Source organism: Protomyctophum parallelum (assembly GCF_964188405.1).
Source record: "Protomyctophum parallelum genome assembly, chromosome: 22".
Classification (NCBI taxonomy): domain Eukaryota; kingdom Metazoa; phylum Chordata; class Actinopteri; order Myctophiformes; family Myctophidae; genus Protomyctophum; species Protomyctophum parallelum.
Genome location: NC_139714.1, coordinates 31,693,345 through 31,717,759, shown reverse-complemented (window position 1 = coordinate 31,717,759; position 24,415 = coordinate 31,693,345). Strand labels below are relative to the sequence as shown.

The 24,415-nt window shown below is 43.5% G+C and overlaps 1 protein-coding gene across 2 annotated transcripts in view; it reads right to left on the bottom strand.

Annotated features, from left to right (window-relative positions):
• Window positions 1-19,286, bottom strand: part of LOC310853537 (twinfilin-1-like) — a 28,257-nt gene extending 8,971 nt beyond the window's left edge. The window contains exons 1-5 of one of the 2 annotated variants that reach the window (XM_083757918.1): window positions 19,196-19,286; window positions 16,541-16,618; window positions 10,063-10,241; window positions 4,873-4,968; window positions 3,457-3,561 (exon numbers count right to left, since the gene is read on the bottom strand). In XM_083757918.1, coding sequence (XP_083614044.1) covers window positions 3,457-3,561; window positions 4,873-4,968; window positions 10,063-10,241; window positions 16,541-16,618; window positions 19,196-19,220 — 483 coding nt within the window. In that variant the 5' untranslated portion in view covers window positions 19,221-19,286. Of the gene's footprint in view, window positions 1-3,456; window positions 3,562-4,872; window positions 4,969-10,062; window positions 10,242-16,540; window positions 16,619-19,195 lie in introns of those variants that run through there. The other variant, XM_083757919.1, reaches the window with a different exon arrangement.
• Between the last annotated feature and the right edge of the window lie 5,129 nt (window positions 19,287-24,415).

The window sequence follows — 24,415 nt, the reverse complement described above, 5'->3', positions numbered from 1 at the left end:
GAGCAAATAGACATGTTAAATCATGATGTTGTACGATTATAACACAGGGGCGATTTTTGAGGATGGACTAAATACTTTTCCCCCTCCTGTATAAACATCGGGACATCGGATTAAATAAACACTGTCCGATGTCGGGCATCGGCACCCAAAATGACCGATACATTGAAGTCTCTGCTTTCTATCTCCCTCCTCATCTCCCGCTCTCCCGCTCACTGTCTGGCTGACCGGATCCGACACAAATATTCATCAGAACATCTCTTCATTTCACTGGAGAAACAGACGTAAACAAACCAGTGTCCGGCCCAATTGAGACTCGCTCTTAACCACTTAAACCCCATCGGGGGCGTCACTCATATTTGATACCGTCTGTTTCTAGCGAACATGTAACTAATTCAGCAGCAGTAACATTAGCGTTTTCTCTCAATCAGTTGATTCTTCATATCCTTCCTTATGAGTGAAACGGCCGGGATGACATGTTTATTTTTCAAACAGTTCTTATATGAGGCAATCTAAAATCCTCCTATGGGGATTACAAAGCAAATAAAAAGTACATGAGCCCGTGGACTTGCGCACTCTACCGATATTGACGTCAGACTTCGGTGTTCTATTGGCTCAGGGATAGTGACCGGATGTTCGAACCCGTGATCCCCCAGAGTTAGGTCGAAGTGTCCTTTTTTTTCTTTTTATAATTTTATCCCACGATTTTGTAACCCCTGTGTCAATTATCTAATGTGATCCTGGGCTCTACACACCCTCCACCAACCTAGTCCCCATATATGGGGGACAAGGGGAGAGCAACGGACTTGAACTCATGCTTCCTTCATGCCTGAGTGTCCAAGTTGCTCCTTTACACCTGACAGGGGGGAGTTTCCCTGGTTGGACGTAGCGCGTGGAAGGAACACGTTATTCCAACCAGTTCCTTTCCCCTCCATCAGGCGCCCCGGCTGGCCAGGGGGAGGCAGTTTAGAGACCAGGATTAGTGCATGTTTTTGTGAGGGTACCTACCCTAGGGGACACGGGGAGAACATGCAAACTCCACACAGAAAGTGTGGTCGAAGTGTCCTTGAGCAAGACTCTGAACCCCTAATTGCTCCTGATGTGCATGTTGGTGCCTTGCATGGTTTCCTCCGGCATCGGTGTGTGAATGTGTGTGTGAATGGGTGAATGTATAATGCACAGACCAGACTAATAGACTATGACTGTAGTGGTGGTTGTTTCTGTGGCCACATAACAGACGGCATATATATGTTGCTTTCCCACGTGGGAGACTTGACTCGGGTTCAATTATTGAGTGTCACAGGTGCGACATTCACATGCTTGTGGTGTAGGTGCATTTTCAGGAACTTCACGAGTTCACAACCTCCCATCATGCTACATAGTTTGCGACAAATATGAATGATTAAAATGAAGTATTCGAGCAGACGGACAGGGACGGGGAAAGCCAATGTCAAAAAGTGGAGTTTTCGGAGTGCAGACGTACGAAAGGACGAGCTGTGTTTTTGCTCAGCTTTCGGACCTGCACTAGGACAGTATCAAATCCCTCGTTATAGGTCAGAAAATGTAGGCTCCCGTTTAGTCTGGCGTGGAAAATCGCTCAGCCTCATCGATCCAATATGGATTGTTGCCTGCTTTGAGCCTCGCACCATCACCGCAGGCTAATGCATCCGACGCCATATTGGTTGCATTTATACAGACACATTGAAAAGCCTTATTGACTGCAAAAATCAGATAGTGTGTCGCGTGTGTGTATGTGTGTATTTTCCTGCACGCAACCAATGTATTTGTGTCCATGTCAGTGGTATCCCCCAGCCATTTGATATACTGTGGTATTCCATTTTTTTACTTGGCAATATGCTGTTATGAACATGATATCCTGTATGGTACCTAGTTGAGCTCTTATATGGATGATAGCAAGCCGGTATTAAAGGAGGCCAGTACAGACATGATGCTGTACTTTAAATATCTTATCTGTATATCTATTGTCTTTCAGTGCAAGCCTGAGTTCATTGTTCACATGGACAAAAGCACAGATGAATACACAGATATTTTGTGGTCAAAATGCACACTATATAATATCTTTCCAAAGTTATTAGCTGCCTAAACATACAGATACGCTGTTACATAAACTACAGTACAGTACACATACTATTCACCCTGGGTGTGCATGTGTCTACGATGTGTAGCCATCCGGTAATGCATGTGAAGGGCACAATAATGGGTTTAACCCATTCTGAACGGGCACCCATTTTGGTGTCGGCATCATGTTATGCTTTAGCTATTGAAAAATAGCAGATCTACAAGGTCATATCGCGCCACCGAGTGGCGCGCTACGAGCTTGTAGGTCTGCTATTTTTTGAAAAATCGAAGAACGACTGACATTTTTAGAATCTGATCTCAGGTCAGAATGGGATAATAAGACCAGTGTGTGTCCAGTGGAAACCTCGTATGAATCTGATCTCAGGTCAGAATGGGTTTAAAAACACAGCTGAAACATGAAGTGGAGGCTGTCAAATCCCGCAGTTTCCTTCTTCCCATTGCCGCCGCAACGTAACAAGGATGAGCCGCCCGAAGGCCGGCGAAATTCTAGTACTGTACAATGTAAGGAGAAAACCTACTACATGAAAAGATTTGGGGTAGGTTCTTTGAGGTGCTACCTTCAAAATTAACCTGACGCTGCCAGATCCAAGAAGCTTGCTACACAAATTTGTTTCACAGCTTATTGGGATCTGGGATCTCGGAAGCAAATTCGATGACGGGGCTGTTCCTTTTTTTCAAGATACTTGGTAGATGATTGGATGGGACCGTCTGTCTATCACCGTGTGGGCGTGCAAACCAACCAATCATATTGACGTGTCTATATAGCTTCACATCCGGTTTTGCACATATCCCGCCCTTAGCTTACGCTGATTGGTTCGAACCGGGAGCGGTTTCGGTGTTAGCTGAACTCCCTGAGAGGTCCCAGATGGTTGTGGTGTTGGGGAACATGGTTACCCAATACCGCCCCCATCTGGCAAAGTCAGGTTACTTCAATACCCTCTTGGTTGATTTCACTATACTCTATTTAAGTTGTTGTTGTCAAAGGGTGTTTGGGAAATAATGAGTAATGAAAGCTGTGTAGACAGGGATGGGTGGGGGGAGGGTGTGGGGGGGGTCTGAATTATTTCCTGTTTTTTCGAGCGGTGCCTTCGCTCCATTACGCCACTATGTGTGTCCCTCCTACCCTATGTATGTATATGTGTCCCTGTGTCTGTGTACGAGCATGGAAAGCTGCAACACGGTAACTCTGTCATTTCTCGACCGTTTCAGACGCGGAGGGGAGGCTCGCCGGAACAGGGCTGCCCCCCTGGGCATGTTCCTGGAGGTTTCCGGGGACCCCCCCCCCCCGGAGACCTCTGTCATTTCCCGACCGTTTCGGACGCGGGGAAGGCTTGTGTGTTTGTGTTTGTGTAAAAGCACCTCGTTCAGTTTGATCTGCCGTAATTCCTCCTCAGCCGCGGTCAGTGGGAGCGGGGCAGCCAGGGAGACCAGGTACTTCCTATAGCCGCAGAGAGACACTTCATCCTGGGGAGAGAGAGAGAGAGGACTGTCAGCTGGCTGGCTGGAGCTTGTGGGCGGATACCCATTAACAGATTCTATACATAGGACATGTGAGAACGTCATAAGGATCCCGAAATATTGGTGCCTACGACGTCTGTGAACGTCCTAGCGACGTCCCAGCGACGCGGGGCGAGATAAGAATATTCAGAACTTTTCCTATTTATTTTTTTTGGCATTTCGCTTTTCGCTTGCCGTATGCTAACGCTCAGTGCAACTATTAGCTTGTCATTGACTCCCATGTTAGCGCGGCGGAAAGAATGACTCGTATCTCCTAATCCAAGGCGCTCTCCGTGGTGATGAATGGATCGATATGCTGGCACTTCATTTCTGCTCCTCATCCGTCTCTCCCGCAAAATATGAACGCTTTTTGGAGCGTAAAAAAATATATATTAAGATGATCGTGGATCTGAGGTCTCTTTGTAAAGTCAACTTTTTTAGGAAAGTGTTTCCGGTTCATGGCTTTCAGAGTAAAAGCGATCAGACAACTCTGGCACCCCGGAGCTTCTTTTTTGATGCGCTTCCGGCACTAAATGTGTTTTAAATGTGTAGTTCACCTGGCCAAAACAATGACTTATTTCACTCACACAGCTCTGATGCCTCATTAGACTTGATTGTTTTGTGTATGTGTAGCAGCTGGCTCCATAGCTGCCGCTGATGCACCGTAAAAGGGAGGGAGGAGGCAACTTTGGACGTGTGTACAGTATGAGCAAAATAAGAAAAGATCTACAAGGGCACGAAGAAGCATGGCGGTAGGCCGTAGTACAATCTCCGTTGTACAGAACTGTAACTGTCAGCATGGATGCACTGTATCACAAACATAACAGCAATGATCTGGAGACATTTGAAACATTCACAACCTAAGTGATGTCTGACTGTTTGATTGATTGATTGAAATATGTATTAACAGTTTGTAGAATTTACAGTACATTTTAAGCACAAACTCAATACAAAGACTGTTAACTGTGAGTGGACGACCCAATTAAGCATTACACTTGTTTACAACAGGGTCCACATTGTTCAATTCATCAAAACATTTAGAGATAGAGACATACAAACATTTAGAGACATACAAATAGACATTTCTATGTAGCTAAAGAACAGAACAGGAATTCATCATATAGGAAGCAAAAAAGGGAAAAGATACATTATACAGTGAGGGGAAATGGGGGTGGGGGGGGGGGGGGGGGGGGATTCAGATTTTACAGAGGCCAGTCACATATGTCTGTGTACATAATACACAGTACATGTGTGTTATGTGAACGTATAGCGACATACCGTCGTTGTGCCAAAGATCTCATCTTTAATGTGTCCACCGCCGAACTCCTTCTTCAACGTGGCCCTCGTGGCAGCATACAGCATCTTCTGTCGAACCTGGGAAGAAAAGAAAAGAAGAAAAAGGCTTGTTTCGTCGTTTTTTGGTAACACGCATCGCACCGCTTCGTTGCTCAGTGCACGCACGGCGCCAAAGGCAGCGTGGATGAAAAGCTGCAAAATGTCGAGTCTGGTTTTTGAGTGGTGAAGCCACTCCAATGACCAGCAATGTCTGTCCCCATGCCCCTATCTATGTCTGTCCCTATGTTTAGGGTACCAACAGGTGAGAAAGTGGCACTGTGGAGCTTCACACTGTGCACACACTGTGCAGGGTTTTTTTCGTTGTCTTTGCGTCCTCTCTTGATACTGTTATATGTTGTGCTGCACTAAACAGAATTTCGTTGTATGTCTCATACAGTGACAATAAAGATCTTATCTTATCTTATGATGGGAAGCTGAGAGTGGGAAACAACCAATAGGTAAGGTAAGGCCATTTTATTTATAGAGCGCCTTTCAAAACAGTTGTTACAAGGTGCTGTACAATAAAATAATAGGAATAGCATCACAATCGGAGATAAACCAACGATAAAATAGGAAACAGAGCAGCAAAAACAGTACATAAGAAATAGATAAAAACAGAAACAGAACAACAGTACATAGAAATCAACATACAATAGAAATAATCACTATAGCAAACCAAAATGTTTGCGGTACAAATTAGTATTTAGCAGCTTCTTAAAGCTATCAACAGACTCAGCATTTCTCAATTAACCCATTTTGGTGTCAGCATCATGTTATGCTTTAGCTATTGAAAAATAGCAGATCTACAAGCTCATATCGCGCCACCGAGTGGCGCGATACGAGCTTGTAGGTCTGCTATTTTTGAAAAATCGAAGAGCGACTGACATTTCTAGAATCTGATCTCAGGTCAGAATGGGTTAATCAGACCAGTGTGTGTCCAGTGGAAACCTCGTATGAATCTGATCTCAGGTCAGAATGGGTTAAAGTGGTAAGTCATTCCACAGCGTAGGTACAACAAATGCATAAGCTCGATCTCCTTTGGTTGGCAGCTTAGTAGCGGGGATAGTGAGAAGGCCTGTGCATTCTGCACACGCTGGAGGCGTTGTATAGAGGAGCGACTCAATGTAGTAAACAAGGAACGGTTCGAAATACAGTAAAGCCTGGATACGTTTTTCCAGGTCTTGTGGCGTTAGTAACGTCTTGATTTTGGCAATGTTTCTCAATTGGAAAAAGCATGTTTGGACAACTTTTTTTACATGTGGTTAAAAATTAATTTGGTGATCGAATAGCACACCTAGGTTTTTAAGTGGTGCATCCACTTCTACATTCAGCATGCAATGTCCATGTACCTGTGTACGTGTGTGTGCATGTACCTGTGTACGTGTGTGTCAGCACGAGTGGTGTGCGCATGCGTGAAATTGGAATGAGAGAAGTATGTGACATGGCTGCCACCTGCTGGACGCAAACGATACAGAGAAGAAATTGGAGTTGCACCACTTGGTTCACACTGGTGTGATTTTTTTTTTTTTACACCTTTGTGAAATGTTCTGTTATACCCATAGACTTCACAGTGGGTGCTCTCGAGTCCTATAATTAGGATTTCAGTCTTGTCAGGGTTTAGCTGTAAAAAGTTTTGGGACATCCAGTCCTTACTAGTCAGACACCCACTAAGAAAACAAATAGTCAGACACCCACTAGTCAGACACCCACTAAGAAAACAAATAGTCAGACACCCACTAGTCAGACACCCACTAAGAAAACAAATAGTCAGACACCCACTAGTCAGACACCCACTAAGAAAACAAATAGTCAGACACCCACTAAGAAAACAAATAGTCAGACACCCACTAAGAAAACAAATAGTCAGACACCCACTAGTCAGACACCCACTAAGAAAACAAATAGTCAGACACCCACTAAGAAAACAAATAGTCAGACACCCACTAAGAAAACAAATAGTCAGACACCCACTAGTCAGACACACACTAAGAAAACAAATAGTCAGACACCCACTAGTCAGACACACACTAGTCAGACAACCAATAGTCAGACACTCCAACAGCACCACTCAGTTCAGATGGGTCTGATTGTTTGGGATTAAAGCCATATTATTCGCTTCCTGCTCACTTAAAAGACAGCAGCCTCTGTTTGAAATTGGAAATGGAGCATTAGAATTGCAAAACACTTTTCACTCCCACAATGGGCTGCCTCATCTGGGCAGCCAGACAGACACCCCACAGTTTGAGCAAGCTGTGACCATGTATGAGGCCCTGTTGTTTTTGGCAGCAAAATTTAGATTTTAGTTTTAGTCATAGTCTCTTCTATAGTTTTCATTTAGTTTCAGTCACCTGGAATGTTTTAGTGTTTTAATCGACATATAAGTTTTAGTCGACTAAATCTACAGTTGATTTATTCGACTAAACTATTTTGGTGAGCCTTGATTGATTTGATTGAAATATTTATTAACAGTTTGGAGAATTTACAGTACATTTTAAGCACAAACTCAATACAAAGACTGTTAACTGTGAGTGGACGACCCAATTAAGCATTACACTTGTTTACAACAGGGTCCACATTGTTCAATTCATCAAAACATTTAGAGACATACAAACATTTAGAGACATACAAATAGACATTTCTATGTAGCTAAAGAACAGAACAGGAATTCATCATATAGGAAGCAAAAAAGGGAAAAGATACATTATACAGTGAGGGGAAATGGGGGGGGGGTGGGGTGGGGGGGATTCAGATTTTACAGAGGCCAGTTTCGATGCCGTCGTAATGACAGATTTTACACAAAATCTACAAGCTCACAGTCGCAGTTTCACGCGTTTCAGCATGCAATAAAGTGTAAAATGATTTAGGCCTATGCTGGATCTCTTGTCCACTAGTCCCTTCCTAATATTTTAGTCTAGTTTTTATTTGTTGACGAAATTGTCAGTATATTTCTTAGTTTTAGTCAACGAATTCAACACTGGTATGAGGCAGCGTTTCTATAACAGACAATAAGAAATAATACACTTAATACCAACACAGACCACTGTATGAATTCACACACACACACACACACACACACACACACACTTTATAATCGAGTAAACCGATTAGTCTGATTAACCACGTACGCCCCATTTAATTCTTTGCGGTAAAATAATGTTGCACAAAAACGATTATTATTAAAATCGATACTTAACTTAATTAATAATCGATTAAAATGATTAGTTCGATTAACTGTTGCACCCCTAATCTGTGTTCATTTGGACAGAATTGTATTTATTTAGTTTAGACTAGAGCTCTTCACCGGGTCCCCCGACTCCGAAAATACCCAAGTTGACCCGAAATCCGCTCGGGTCGGAGTCGTGTTTTATCGTAATCACTCGGGCAGGGTCGGAATCGGACGCATCCCCCTCGGAACACGGGTCTGTCAATCATTATGTGTAATGTCTGAGTGGATCCGAGAAGACCCATAGGCTACTGTGTGTGTGTGTGTGTGTGTGTAGTGTACTGCTTTTTTTGTTGTTGTTGCAAATGTTAATAACATATTCAATCAGTGTGAGATAATCACACACACTGTGATTGTGTGCCAGTCTGACTGTATACCCTCCTCTCTGTCCACTGCATGTGCGCTCTGCTGCTCAGCACTGCGGAGGAGAAAAGCGGGGAAAACAGTTCTGTTTAAAGTGTGATAATTTAGGCTGAGGATCAGGTTAGTGTTCCAGCAACATGAACGGCTGCGTTACGTGTGATGATTATGCTGGTTTAGGATCAGCAGCGCAAGACGTACAGTACCACACCAGTCCTGTATGGTTTGCCTTGCGTTGATTTGATTTGAATGAAAACACTGGCGTGCAATTACACTTTATATCACGATCACGGATCTCGACAACAGTTGACCTCACCGAGGTGAAAGCAAACTAGCAAAGCTCAAATCAAATTAATATAAGAAGGTTAAAGCAACCATGACAACTCTCCTGTGTATCCCATTCCCCACACGTGGATGAAGAAGAGAGCAAAGTAGGAGCTGAGCTGTTTTATAAGTGCATCAAGTGTCGCGCCTTGTTAATATTCCGTTCAGCCAAGACTGATACATGATCTGCGAAAAATTCAGATGATTGTGTGTAAAAAACAAATGATCCGTTTGGTAAATTTTAAATGCATGCTGAGGAGACGAGACAGGTCTCTCTTTCTCACCCTCTGCTGCAGCACGCAGCCTGCAGGGAACCTCTCTCTCTGTCTGTCTGTGTCTCTCTCTCTCTCTCATTCTCTCTCTCTCGCGCTTTAAATCATAAAATGGTAATTGGTCAATACGTCCGCTATATTATTTCATATAGTCCACATTTGTCTGCCTGGCTGGGTCGGGTCTCTCGGAATGTCGGAAATAATCAGATCTTGGTCTGGTTCGGCACCGCCATTTGAAAGAAATCTCGGAAAGGGTCGGAAATCGGACGAAATTGTCACGCATCCATTCGGGTTTGGTTTAACTATTTGAATTTTTTGAATTTCTGAACCTTTTTTTTTTTACCCGTGAAGAGCTCTAGTTTAGACAGTCTTTTGAATAAAATGTATTTTATTTTAGTCATCTGAAAGGTTTTAGTCTAGCTTTAGCTTTTTTTTTGCATGCTGATAATAGCAGATCTACAAGCTCAACATTCGAGCGCAACCAAACATGAAATGGCTTGTCTCTATTGGATCTCTTCTCCCCACTCCCTCCCTAAAATTGTAGTTATATTTAGTCTTAGTCATCATAGCTTAGTTATTATTTTGTTTGTCAGTGGGGAAAATAAATTGACGATTGTTTTTTTTTCTTTGTTTTTTGATTAAATGAACAAACTGTCCCCTAACCCATTCTGACCGGGCACCCATTTTGGTGTCAGCATCATGTTATGCTTTAGCTATTGAAAAATAGCAGATCTACAAGCTCATATCGCGCCACCGAGTGGCGCGATACGAGCTTGTAGGTCTGCTATTCTTTTTTAAATCGAAGAACGACTGACATTTTTAGAATCTGATCTCAGGTCAGAATGGGTTGATCAGACCAGTGTGTCCAGTGGAAAACTCGTATGAATCTGATCTCAGGTCAGAATGGGCTAATCCATTCCGGCCTCAGACATCCATGGTGGTTGTCGTACTCACAGGGGACGCATCAGGAGTCCAGGCCAGGAAGAGCCACTCGTAGCCCTGGTTGTTGGTGGAGTCCAGCCGGTAGAGGAGGTAGGAGGGCATGTGGTCTTCCAGAAGGGGAAGAATGTAGGCGTCGTACTCCTGGTCCCATTTCTTACACGCCTGCCTGGTGGCCCCCAGCACTAGCTGCTCTGAGGACGGACACACACACACACACACACACACAGGACACATAAGCTGCCTGGTGGCCCCCAGCACTAGCTGCTCTGAGGACGGACACACACACACACACACACACACACACACACACACACACACATAAGCTGCCTGGTGGCCCCCAGCACTAGCTGCTCTGAGGACGGACACACACACACACACACACACACACACACACACATAAGCTGCCTGGTGGCCCCCAGCACTAGCTGCTCTGAGGACGGACACACACACACACACACACACACACACACACACACACACACACAGGACACATAAGATGCCTGGTGGCCCCCAGCACTAGCTGCTCTGAGGACGGACACACACACACACACACACACACACACACACACACACAGGACACATAAGCTGCCTGGTGGCCCCCAGCACTAGCTGCTCTGAGGACGGACACACACACACACACACACACACACACACACACACACACAGGACACATAAGATGCCTGGTGGCCCCCAGCACTAGCTGCTCTGAGGACGGACACACACACACACACACACAGGACACATAAGATGCCTGGTGGCCCCCAGCACTAGCTGCTCTGAGGACGGACACACACACACACACACACAGGACACATAAGCTGCCTGGTGGCCCCCAGCACTAGCTGCTCTGAGGACGGACAATGTCCTCAGGACAAATGTACTTTCTTGTGTTAATCACTTGTGGCGTCCTCAATTTTCTGTCAATCAAATACGCATATGAGGGGCGTTTCTGGCACAACAGCGCCCCTACTGGTACTCATATACTGGTGCTCATTAACCCATTCTGACCTGAGATCAGATTCTAAAAATGTCTATTACATCCTGACAGTTTAATTATTAACCCATTCTGACCTGAGATCAGATTCTAAAAGTGTCTTAGATTTTTTTTAAATAGCAGATCTACAAGCTCGTATCGCGCCACCGAGTGGCGCGATACGAGCTTGTAGATCTGCTATTTTTCAATAGCTAAAGCATAACATGATGCCAACACCAAAATGGGTGCCCGGTCAACTTCTAAACGTCATTAACATATATTTTTTTAGCAAAAAGGGTGAAGTGTCCCTTTAACCAACACATAGGCACATAGGTGAACACAGGCATAGGTGAACACGGCGTCACGGACATTGCTGTTCCTTGGAGTGGTTGCACCACTCAAAAAATGTCAAACCCTTTGGAGATTTTTCAATAATGTTAGCATAACAGCAGATGTACAAGTTCGCAGAGCGGCACAAAGTGTCACACTGTGAGCATGTATATCTGCCACTGTTGAATAGCCACCGCTAAAATCTAAAATGACGCTAATGCCTTCTCGGTTTTAATGGGTCAATTTAACCACTTAATCCTTTCCAGGGCTCCAAAGCATGTGGTTTTCACAATGGGGTCTTTTTTTTAAAGAACTGAAAAAAGTAATTCACTTTTGGACCTTAAGAGTATATAAATAGAGACGTCACCGAGAGGATACACTGAAGCGCAATGGACGTGGTGGCCGAAAGTAGGTACTGCAGCTCGAGCGGGATTTTGGGCCAATCACGTGAACACGCCTAGGCGGCCAAGCCAATACACAACAACGGCGGAGCTCGTTCATGACTCGCTCACAGTGCACGCACACACAGTACTCACTCATGTGTTTGGCCCAAATGCATCCCAGAATGCACTCTGTTCCATTCCCGGAAGGAGTGAAATCGCCTCATGCGCTGGGTGAGAAACTCAATGCAAGTGGATGGGAGGAGAAATCCAATGACGTCTCTATTCAGTATTTAAGTCCGACGTCATTTTGTAGTGCTACGTTATGTCCGGGTCCAAGTGGCACCAGCTCCCGTCCGCATCCCATTGTAAATAGAATATCTAAATGCGTGAATCTTTTTACAATTACGTTATTTTTCAGAAAGGAAGCCATTGAGGGTTAAAATGGGTCTTAATGCTTCCAACTCGAGTAGAATTATTAATGTTTTGTACAAGTGTCCATGACAAAGAAAATGTGGAGACAATAAAGACTATTATTATCATTATTATTGAAAGTGGTAACAGTCCATTTGCTCAGTACAATATTTCGGGGGCATATTTAGAATGTGTGCAGGCTTGAGTATGTTGAATCTAGTTTGCATTAATGAGGATTTAGACGCAATGAAATAAAATGGCGATAGTATTCTGTGTTGGGCAGACGGCCTGTTACAGACAGAATTGGGAGAGCAGCAGTTTTGTTTTTGCGAGGAAAGCGGTAAAATGAGACTTTCGTGGTTGTTTTCGTCTCAGATTTAGTCCGACGGAGCGTCACAGTATAACTCCATGGGGACACAAAAGCGACACAAAAGTAGGACCCGGAAGTATCTCTGGAGGGGGGCGCTCACGTCACAGCTAAAATACTGAAGTATCTCTGGAGGGGGCGCTCACGTCACGGCTAAAATACTGAATATAACTTCAAACCGCTGGCCTCAGCACAGTCGTGACTGGCTTTGACTAACACATTCTGACCTGAGATCAGATTCATACGAGGTTTCCGCCGGACACACACTGGTCTGATGAACCCATTCTGACCTGAGATCAGATTCTAAAAATGTCAGTCGCTCTTCGATTTTTCTAAAATAGCAGACCTACAAGCTCGTATCGCGCCACTCGGTGGCGCGATATGAGCTTGTAGATCTGCTATTTTTAAATAGCTAAAGCATAACATGATGCTGACACCAAAATGGGTGCCCGGTCAGAATGGGCTAAACAAGAGGAGTGAAGACAACCCAGATGGCATGTTGAAGGCCTACATGTGCATGTGCTTAGTTGGCCTCATATGCAAATGACCTTCCTCTAGCTCAGTGGTTCTCAACCTGTGGGTCGGGACCCCCAGGGGGGGTTCCCACGTGATTTTGTGGGGGTCCCCAGATGACAGTGAAGTGACAATTCAAGGACTTTAAGGACCTTTTCAATACCTCAAAAAAGAAAAGAAAAGAATACCATTACTGCATCAAACGTAACCAACAAACTACAGTATACTATAAAAACTGGTCAAACATTGGCCAAATTGTCAAATGATATAAGACAGGGGGGAAATGTGTGAAAATAGCAGTTCTACAAGCGTTGCGATGCGTTGTGAGCTTGTAGATCTGCTATTTGCACATTTTTTATCTGTGGACAGAAAACATAACTCGTGAACGGGAGGGAAGCTGTTCTACAGTCAATTAACTGGTGTAGCTTGTGCAACTCGTGTTCAGGAGTCAAAGTGTTATTCACTAATAGTGTGGCCCTCTGGACTGGACCGTGTTACAGGAGACCATCCCAGAGAGGCTGGATTTGCAATACAAATCGAAGTAACACTGGCAGGCCTTAACCAGCCTAGGTTTAACACAGTGTCTCACTCTCACCGATAGGCTACAGTAGCCTATATATCCACATATATAGTTCACATTTGTACAATCATTCAATAATTGTTCTCCAAACACTGGGTTGGGAAGCTCAGGGAGGAATGAACTCCCTATTGAAGTGATATCAGTTATGATTCGGAACCTTTTGGATTTCAAGTAAATGTCTGCATCTACTGATACATAACCTTGGACACACCATCAGTGTTTGTAAACCTGGAATCGTTGGGCGTTTCCCAGGCCTGGCTCCTCCTGACCAGAAGTTCAGAATCCTTCTTTTGATACAATCGTTTTTTGTTTCATCCAGTGGTTTCATCTCAGAGTTTTTACGAGTGGAAACAAATCACTCGTTAGGGCCCATTTGGTTCCATTTGGTACGGTCCATTATTCCATTTGGACACCTGGTGGTCCCCAGATATTTCTGTTTAAGATTGTGTACAGATATATTTCCTTCTGAACATACAGGGTTCTTCCCCCTTTGGAGGAGATGGAGCATTTATAAATCAACGCTATCCTTTTCCATTTACCAAGATGTCTAAAATATGTCTATAAAATATTACAGCTTCTTGTGATATAAATACAGTATGAATCAATATACACTCTAAACATACAGTACACCATGTGCAGGATGTTTTTAAACTATACTACAATAACTAGCCAAAGCCAAGAGCTGGAGTCCCAGTCTGCGTAACATGACTAAGTAAATAAAAAACTCAAATAAACCTGAAGGGTTATAGGGAAGAAAAATAAATAAAACAGGCTTAACTTGGTTAGATACACCAACACAATAGCCTGCAAAATAGGTTTGCATTGCAGGACTTTTTCCCAAGAGAGAGAGTGGGAGTGGGAGGTCTACTCCTCACTGTATGTTTGCTTTATTGAAAGAGACAGTAGGAAAGCTGAGAGGGAGACTCCAGTCTCTAGAGCACTGGTTTTCAACCAGTGGCCCGGCCATTTGGGGACCACCAGTGGTCCTTGAGGAGGTTCCGACTTGCAGTTCAGCTAAATGGGCATTATTAAAGGACCTATAACATAAAATTCAACTTTTTCAATTTATTTTGTGTTTCCCATGTGTGTTTTCTATCCCCACAAATAACCACTAAACAATCAGGCCTTCATGTCATATGGGTGTTTTAATGGAAATTGCTCTCAGAAACAGCTCGACTGATTTTGGCCTCATCGTGATGTCATCAATGTCACCCTACTTTGTATAATTCCTCCTTTTCTTCAGTCTTCAGTTGCAAATTTGCATTTCCACTTTGTTTACAATGTCCACCATTGTGTATTTTCCAAGCTGGCATGGAATGGAAACAAGCCTGGTTTTTATCTAGCATGAGTATTATAATGACTCAAATATTAAATAATCTGCATATCAGCACCCTCTCCACCTCAGGACAGTGTGGTACTGCAGCTAAAACTGCTTTCAAAGTCCAGAAAGAAATGACAAGGCCTGGTTATATCAGAGTGGTGATTGAGGCTCAAACCATTAGAAATAACTTTGAGGGACATAGACAATATGATTATTAAATATTAAAAGCAGTTTTATAATGCATGTTATTTGCGCTTTAATTAATTTACAAGAAGTCTACACAATTAGAGAATGTAGAAGAATTGTAATGTGAAGACGGACAAGTAAGGACGCAAATTGTGACTGGCCAGAATGAGATGATGTATGATGATAAGAGCGCCCCTCAATTGACACGGGTGTGATTTTTATACCTACATTTAAAAATATATATATATCATTTCAAAATATACGCCGCGGACAAAGCCAACTCGGATCGTGAGAAATCATGACAATGAACACAATGTTTTGGGCCGATCAAATACTTTATAAGAAGAAAAACAAAACAAATAGTGTTGTCTCCTGCCTTTATTTTCTTCTTTCTAATGATTTGATCGGCCCAAAATATTGTGTTCATTGTCATGATTTGTCACGATCCGAGATGGCTTTGTCCGCGGCGTAACCGTCTTTAAAGAAATACTTTAAAGAAATGCCTATGAGAAAATGAACGGCGTTTTCTTTTCCGGGTCTCTCTCTAGGGGGCGGGACTGCGACGCTCTATAGGCCCTCTCATCACTGTCGGTTATTAATCCGATCACTGTGGTATCATCCGCAAATTTAATTATGCCGTTATTCCCACATCTGGCGACACAATCAAACGTAAACAAACTGTACAACAGAGGACTGAGGCAGCAGCTTTGTAGTAGTAGCTTTGTGATGTAAGCAGACTTTGCAGTGCAGCTACTGTACTACGAGTGGTGAGTGGAGGAGACCAAGGGTGGGTCATTAGCAGCCCCTTTGTACATGGACAAGTAACTTTAGTGCCCGGACAAGTGAATGGGAAACTGACTTGTCCGATGGACAAGTGCCTCAAAAAGTTCATGTCAAGTCCTGCACTAACACATTGAGTTAAATTATTAGTCTAGTATTTTGAATTAGCATAATACATTTATATAATTATACATTTCTATGTGTTTTAGTATTGTACATAAAGAATGTTATAATATTACATATAATTTACCAAAAAAAAAGGAAAGAGAAAATAATTAAGAAAACTGTGAGAAAGGTTTGGAAGACCACTTATGTGGCAGTAGACACAAGCATTATAGTAAACACTAAACAGTCTATTTGCTTATATCTATGCAGATACTGACAGCACTCCAATGTGTACGGCTGTACGCACAGACAGTGGACCTGTTTTCATAGACAGTCCTACTAATATAGAGGGTATGCGCATGCAAAAAAGTGAGTGGCGAATTGAGTGGCGAATTTGAATTTAACATTATGGGCTGTCAAGGCCAGAAAGTAGATATTTTGCCACTCAGTAGCCGTTACCCACATAACTTCCGGGTATGAGGATGATGTCACGCGCATACCCTTTATACTTCTATAGATAGCACAGATCACTTGTTCTTACCATTGTTGATGACAACTTTAATCAGACGGAAGGCTCCATTCCTGGCCTTGGCAAATACGTCCCGTACTTCCCCGGTAGCTGTCAAAAACACATACAGCCACTTTCAGAATGTGCAGAAATAAAAAATAAAAAATAAAACAATTGCGACTGTCATGCACTCTAGGGCAATGCATGACAAAAAGGGAGTCCACACACAAGGCAAACCTTTTATATTATATTTATTATTCTAAGTTAAAATAAGTAAGCAATAATCAAATAAACTGGTATGAGATGTGACAATGTCAGTAATCAGTCATGTATGCAGTGTATGGATGTATGGAGTGTGCTGTGTGTGAGTGTTGTAAAAGGTGTGCAACTGCTTGAAAGGAAGGAAAGAGAGCTGGCTTGAGAGCATGGAAGGAGAGGCCCTTATATACTCTCCCAGACCACACCCCACTCAGGTGTACACAGCTGGCCTGACGGCCTGCTCCACTCTGCCCTAATCACCCAGGCTGCCAGATAGCCTACTGAGCAGAGGCAGAGGGGGCAGGGCCGTCACAGCGACCATCACAGTTTACTATTAAAACCTGCATTTCATGTCAGTCAGGCCGTCCGTCCGTCCATCAGTCACGCCTCGTGACACGCTCCATATATGGCCGTCTTCATATATTGGCCGTCATTATGAAGATCACGACACTGACCTCATAAAACCCTGGATAGCCAGCCATACATGGAGAAGACTGGATCATCATCACCTAGATCTGCATATATGAAGCCGGCCAGCAACTCTACATCTGGCCTCACGGACACTATGTTGATCTGACCTCATCAAACCCTTAAGATTCCATATGTTGATCCTCCCCACCCGTCCTTCCGAAAATGTATGCCCTACTTGTGCAACAATAGCAACAATAGCAAATATATAAGCACATGTGTCGCGTGGGCTTGTAGATCTGCTATTTCAGCTATATTTTAAAATGTTTAATATACTCATTACACAATTATATGAAGCAATCTAGTGTAGGCCTGCCCTGCCGCCTACATCTATCACCAAGTCTCTGTATGTCTGTCTGTCTGTCTGTCTGTGTGTAATCCACGTAACTGGAGAACCGTTCGCCCCACCAACTTCAAATCCAACACACGCGTTCCACCCCAACACAGGGGGTGCTGCAGTGCCCGGTGTCGAGTCAGTCGGACCCACGGTTGTCTAGAACCGTCCCAAAAAGGCCTCTGCCCAGGGCTCTGGACAGGGCCCCTGCCCAGGCTCCATATATGGAGCTGGCCTGTTCTGACATCATTCTGACGTCTGCATGCATAGACTCCATATTTGGGCATAAAAGGGACACGGACATAATATCTGGGTGGGTCATATACATTTCCAACTTGCATCGTTTCAAGTAGGCCAGTGCCCAACAGGCACCGCTGTAGAGGCTCCAACACATAATATCTGGGTGGGGCATGCATTTCCAACTTGCAGTGGCGTGCACAGACATTTAGAGGGACAGGTGAAAAAAGTGAAAGTGAAAAAAAGGGCACCTTGTGCAGCGCATTTTGGGGTGGGAACCCATTTTGGTGCTTTAGCTATTGAAAAATAGCAGATCTACAAGCTCATACGAGCTTGTAGGTCTGCTATTTTTCTTTAATCGAAGAACCACTGACATAGAAACATAGCTTTAGATTGTGGGGGCCTAAATAATATAGTAGAAGCGTTTTTTTAAATTTTTTGATTCAATTTTTTGAATCAATGTCACCATGGTCCACACACTACAAATTAAGAGCAAAATTGCCAAAAGGGCAGGGGGTGCTCTAGCACCCCCTAGTGTCTATCTGTGCACGCCACTGCCAACTTGCATCGTTCCAAGTAGGCAAATGCCCAACGCGCACCATCTGTCTCTTCTTCAGATGTCATGCAGATTCCAGTTGCCCCATGTAATTACTGGCGAGCCCAGAGAAGAGATGGATGCTGTGTGCAAATAAATAGGTCAGCCAAATGTTCCCTGCCCATGTTGTTACATAAACATTGATGCTTTAGTTTTAGTCGCATCAATCACTGGCGCACACGTCACACACGCACAGTCGCACACACGCACGCGCATACACGCACGCGCAACAAAAGGACCTTTGTACTATACACACAGCAAAAGAAAAATCCTTCGTTTCCACAGCAGGTCAACTCTGAGCGGTTACAAAATGTAACCAAATGTTCCCCGCCGGCACGGGTCTCAATTGGTTACATTTGTAACGCGCCCAGACTGAGAGTTAAAATGAATTAACTCAACACACGCATGAACGCGGCGGTAGGTTTAGGTATAATCTCAGTGGATTCTCCATGACCATATTAGTACTGCAAAGACGCATCCCTCGGCTCGGCTGCTGCGGGAAACACTTGTCATGCATTCTTCTCATTCACAAGCAAAGCCGCCGTGGTGCGTGCCGTGCCGTGCGACGGTGCGTGCAAGATAAGCAACGGGCAGCCCTGTCCTGTGTTGTTGAATGATGCCTGCATGGTTGATGCGACAACAGAAGATCTGATCTACAGGTTTCTTTAATATCCCGTGGCTTTTTACCATAATCTGGTGGTCTTTCTTAAACTGTCATCATGGCAAATTTTAGCTATTTCAATCACGTCTCAAGGAGGTTTTTTTGGTTATTTCTGTGTCTTTGTTTGTGGTTTACCTTGAATGCCAGTCTGATGGGACATCCTCTCTCTCGGTGCTGTGATCAGTCCGTCGCGTCGGGCCGGGTGGAGGGTGGAAGACGAGAGGAGACGAGAGGAGACGAGAGGGAGGGACAGGAACACAACATTACAGTAAAGCCAGGCCTGCCTCCGTCTTCACGTCATGACGCAATGGTCACTATACCAGTGTTGCCAGGTCTAAAAAAAGAACAAGCTAATTTGATCATTATTCTAGCTAGATTTCATATAGGCCTACTTGTAGCGAACCCGGCTGGATAAAGAGGTTGAAGGCCAACTGATGATGTGAAGTTTCTTTAATAGATCAACGTGAAAACTAAAAACAAGACACAAACATATAATCAATACAGACAGACATATCCAATAATGTGAGGCATTCATGTAAACAATTAAGTTTACAAATAACCAATAAAAAGGTTCATATCAAACCATAATACCATATAAACAAACCATTGATTGATTGAAATATTTATTAACAGTTTGTAGAATTTACAGTACATTTTAAGCACAAACTCAATACAAAGACTGTTAACTGTGAGTGGACGACCCAATTAAGCATTACACTTGTTTACAACAGGGTCCACATTGTTCAATTCATCAAAACATTTAGAGACATACAAATAGACACTTCTATGTAGCTAAAGAACAGAACAGGAATTCATCATATAGGAAGCAAAAAGGGAAAAGATACATATACAGTGAGGGGAAATGGGGTGGGGGGGGGGGGGGGGGGGGGGGAACCAATAAAACAAGATCCCCCAACAACATGACACAAACCAATAACCATAAAAATAACATTCACCTTGTTCCCTCTCCAGCTAGGTGCTAACTTGTTCCAGGGTGTCCCAATATCATGATGTCACTCAACCATGTCATACTCCAGGAAAGTCACTTAAACCAATAAATCAATAATTAAAATCCGGCAGTTCCATTTCATTTGGTATTTCATTGGTCTGCACTCACTTGATCTGTTTTGGTGTTCCATTTCATCCTGTTGTGTTGGTGAGGTTAGGCTTGGCTTTCAATGCTCATGGTTTGGAGCACATGAGGAACAAACATTTCTCCCTGACTGATGCATGCTGGGCTTTCTTTATCAGACAGTATGACCCTGGTGAGTGAGCAAGCTTCCCGTTTTCCCACATAGCCTTTCAAAATATAAGCCTTTCATCCATTTCATTCCGGGGTCCGTTACACTACTTACTATATACGTGAATACAAATGTCATTCCAATCCAAACCTTCTTTTATTGTGGTTGACTTTGAGATTGAAGCCAGGCAGCACTTGAAAGCTGCAAAATAACGAATTAAAGGGATTGTGACAACAGTGACATACACTGACACGAAACAAGACAGGAACGCCCAAAAACGTCACAGCCGGTTTTTTAACAAGACAGGAACGCCCAAAAACATCACATCCGGTGTTTTACCCTGGGCAGAATTTTCTATGGCTGCCAATGCAACTTTTTCCAATCCTTAATCACATACGGCAAACACCTATGCCGATAATATCTAACTTGCGGAGGTAACGTGCCTTGTCCGCGGGCAACAGATCTTTCAACGTATGGCATTGCAAATACGTTAGATAATCGCTACTCTGCGCAATATTGTTTTGAAAATGCCGCAAATTGCATTGCAGTGAACGAGAGCAAATCACAAATCACAAATCTTACCCTGGGGGGTGGGCGGAGCCGCGGAGTCGCAGCTGACGCCCCTCCCTCCGCTCTGATGACGCGTTGTTATGTCAATGTATAAAATTTAAATTTAAAGTTTTTGTAATTTTTCCTAATTGTTTTTTAGGTTTTCTGAGCTCACTTGCACCCAAAAAAACCTGAACTTTTAACATTCAGTAGATTGTCTGTGGTCTGGGCTTTTCTGGCTCAAAAGTGCTCTGATATTCCTTATGTTAGGAGCCAGCAAATCGCAATGATATCACTGTTTTGCCTGTTTTCATTGCAGCTCAAAGGGCTTCCAGATGCCAGAGAAAACTCCAGACCACAAAAAAATCCAAAGTTATTGAGGTCATAAAACCTAAAAGAAAAACGAAATTTTTAAATACATGAAAATGAATGTCATGAAACCTTTAAGGGTGGGGTGCTGTATTGGTAGGCTACTTATTATTCTCATGCCCACACTGCACAGGACAGTAGCTATATGTCTGTTTATACTTCTCTTGACTTTAATAATATTTTTTTCCCCCAGTTTTGTTGACAAATTGTATACACATTTGTTGACAAAAATAAACAAATAAATGCAACCTGCGCAGGAAAACAAGTCCAAAGTCACGTATAATAAGCAGACATGGCAACATTGGCCACTACCGTACGCCAAGGAGTATGTTGAAAAAGGATAGGTCGGATACGTCACGTTTTGTATAATTAGAGTTGTAACTTGTAGAGTGTAGACAGCCCACAGTCATTCCTTGAAGGCCACAGGCCACTCAATTGAAAAGGCTAACTTTGAACAGGCATAGCATACCGTTTGACCGTCAGCAATAAATAAATAAATAAATACAAAAAAATCAGGTCCTCAATCATTTTCATGTAAAGGACTTATTATTTGCATGGTCAAATCAACTGACCGATATTGCAATATGAGTTGTAGGATTTACCTTACACGTGTTCTATATAAACTGATTCTACGTGCAGATGCCGAATTCTAATAGGAATTCTAAACAGTGCATTTTTTTTATCCCACAATTTTGCAACCCATTTTTTCACACAGTGTCAATTATCTAATGTAATTCTGGGCGCTACACTTCCTCTGCCAACCTGGGGGGGGGGGGGGGGCAGCGGACTGACCGCATGCTTCCTTCTATGCATGAGGAGTCCAAGCTGCTTCTTTTCACCTGACAGGTGACAGTTTAGAGACCAGGATTACTGCATGTTTTTGTGAGGGTACCTACCCTAGGGGACACGGGGAGAACATGCAAACTAGAAAGAACCTTTCTTCACCTGCAACCCCGCCTCGGGTATGGGCTTTTGATTGATTGATTTAAATATTTATTAACAGTTTGTAGAATTTACAGTACATTTTAAGCACAAACTCAATACAAAGACTGTTAACTGTGAGTGGACGACCCAATTAAGCATTACACTTGTTTACAACAGGGTCCACATTGTTCAATTCATCAAAACATTTAGAGACATACAAACATTTAGAGACATAGAAATAGACATTTCTATGTAGCTAAAGAACAGAACAGGAATTCATCATATAGGAAGCAAAAAAGGGAAAAGATACATTATACAGTGAGGGGAAATGGGGGGGGGGATTCAGATTTTACAGAGGCCAGTTTCGAATTGCAGCCGTCCGTAGGTGCCCTTTGAGAGCGGTTTTGAAGGAGTCAAGGGATTCACATGTCTTAATGACTGTTGGTAGGGCGTTCCACATTTTGGTGGCATAGGAGCACTGACATAGGGCACTGATGACGCGGAGGAGAGAGCACGCCCCCAGCGCCCACAGCGTCCCCAGCACCTTCTAGCTGTGAGGCGACAGCACTACCGACTGTTCCACCGTGCCCCCCAAACAGTGCATTCTAATAATACCTGATTTGTTGACCCTATGGAAAGCTTCTCCAGAAAGCCCTAGATGTGCAGCCTTAAAGGGATACAGTAGTTCAGTGGTTCCCAAAGTGGGGTCCGGCGGGGACCCCCAGGGGTCCTTGAGGGAGGGAGTTTCAGGGGGTCCCCAGCTAAATGATAGTTTGGAACCAAAAATGGACCCTTATTGTTCTGTAACTCTAAGAGTGTAAAAAAAAATGGACCTTATAACGGGTCCATTTGGTTCCATCAGCAGTTAAATTAACATTGATTTTACAATATAAATTGGGGGTCCGGGGTCCCAGAGATAGAAATGCCATTAAAGCTCCACCCATGCTGCAACTTGCAGCATCAGCCAGAAATGCTTGCCTCCGTGGCAAGTGGAAGCCGCGCGCGGCCTTCATTTTCCATCCACCAGCTGTCTAAAAACCAGGAAGAGACTCCTGCCACTCACAGCATTTGGCTCAACGACGTAGAGTCTGTGGGGGCCACGGGGCCGCAGCCCCCATGAAGACTCCCAGGGCCCTTTTAGGCCCCCATGAAGATTTTCGTGGACATTTTACATTTACATTACATATTTTCTGGGAATTCCAAACATTTTGGACCTCTCCGCCGGCAATATGAGAATCCCATCGTCAAATATTCGGGAAAACAGCGCCTCCCCTGTTCCTCAATTGTTGCGAGGCAACAGTCTGTCTTGGCCGTCCAAGAGGTGTTAAAAAGTAGGCTAATCGGGTTTATTTTGTTTTCACCTAGCCAGATGTCCACAACATCGAAGCGTGTCAGAATTTCATGGTAGTCGTGACATTCACGACAATTCACCAAAGAGACCTAACCCTACACAGACTATAGTGAGACTACACACTGACTCGAGAAAAGACCCAAGGCTGATCAGTCGTTGTCTGTGTATAGGCTAATTCATTGGTAAAAGTATGCTAAAATAACTTTTTAGACCATTTGGGAAATAAATAAATAAATAAATCCGCGGCGGCGGCTTCCAGGAAGAGGAAGAGAAGTATAGCCAAATTTTGGCTATACTTCTCTTCCTCTTCCTGGAAAGTTAGCATGCTGAAATACTATACAAGCCAATGTTAAAAACAAGTTTCATGTTAGGCCTACTAATTACATGAAAATGGGTGCTCCTTAATGCATTCCATCAATCTTCCTTTCTCCAGTTGGCCTCCCAGTGCTTTGAATGAGAACAGAAGGTGTTGTGTTGTGTGACCTCTCCCTCTTCAATATACTCCTTGCTGTGTACCATGTGATTGAGGGGCAACCGGGTGAAGCTGAGCAGACAGGAATCTTGCTGCTGCCATTGATGCTGTATTCCCTACTGTATTGTAACCTGCACAACCTTTAAAGGAAACCATGGAATGTTGCATAATTATACAGAAGTGGTTCTCAAAGTGGGTCCGGGGACCCCCAGGGGTTCTTAGGGGGATCCCCACTGGCACTGTAGCATTACAATGACTTTGAAGCAGTGGTTTTCAACCCTTTTCACATCAAGGCCTATTATTTATTCAGCATTTATTGAGCCACAGACCACCATGCATTTGATGACATTTTAGCCTTTTATAGACACAAAACTTAGAATATTTTGTTGTCATTTTATAGTATTGCCTTATTAATGCAGTAATGATGCACAATAATTTAACTCTTGAGA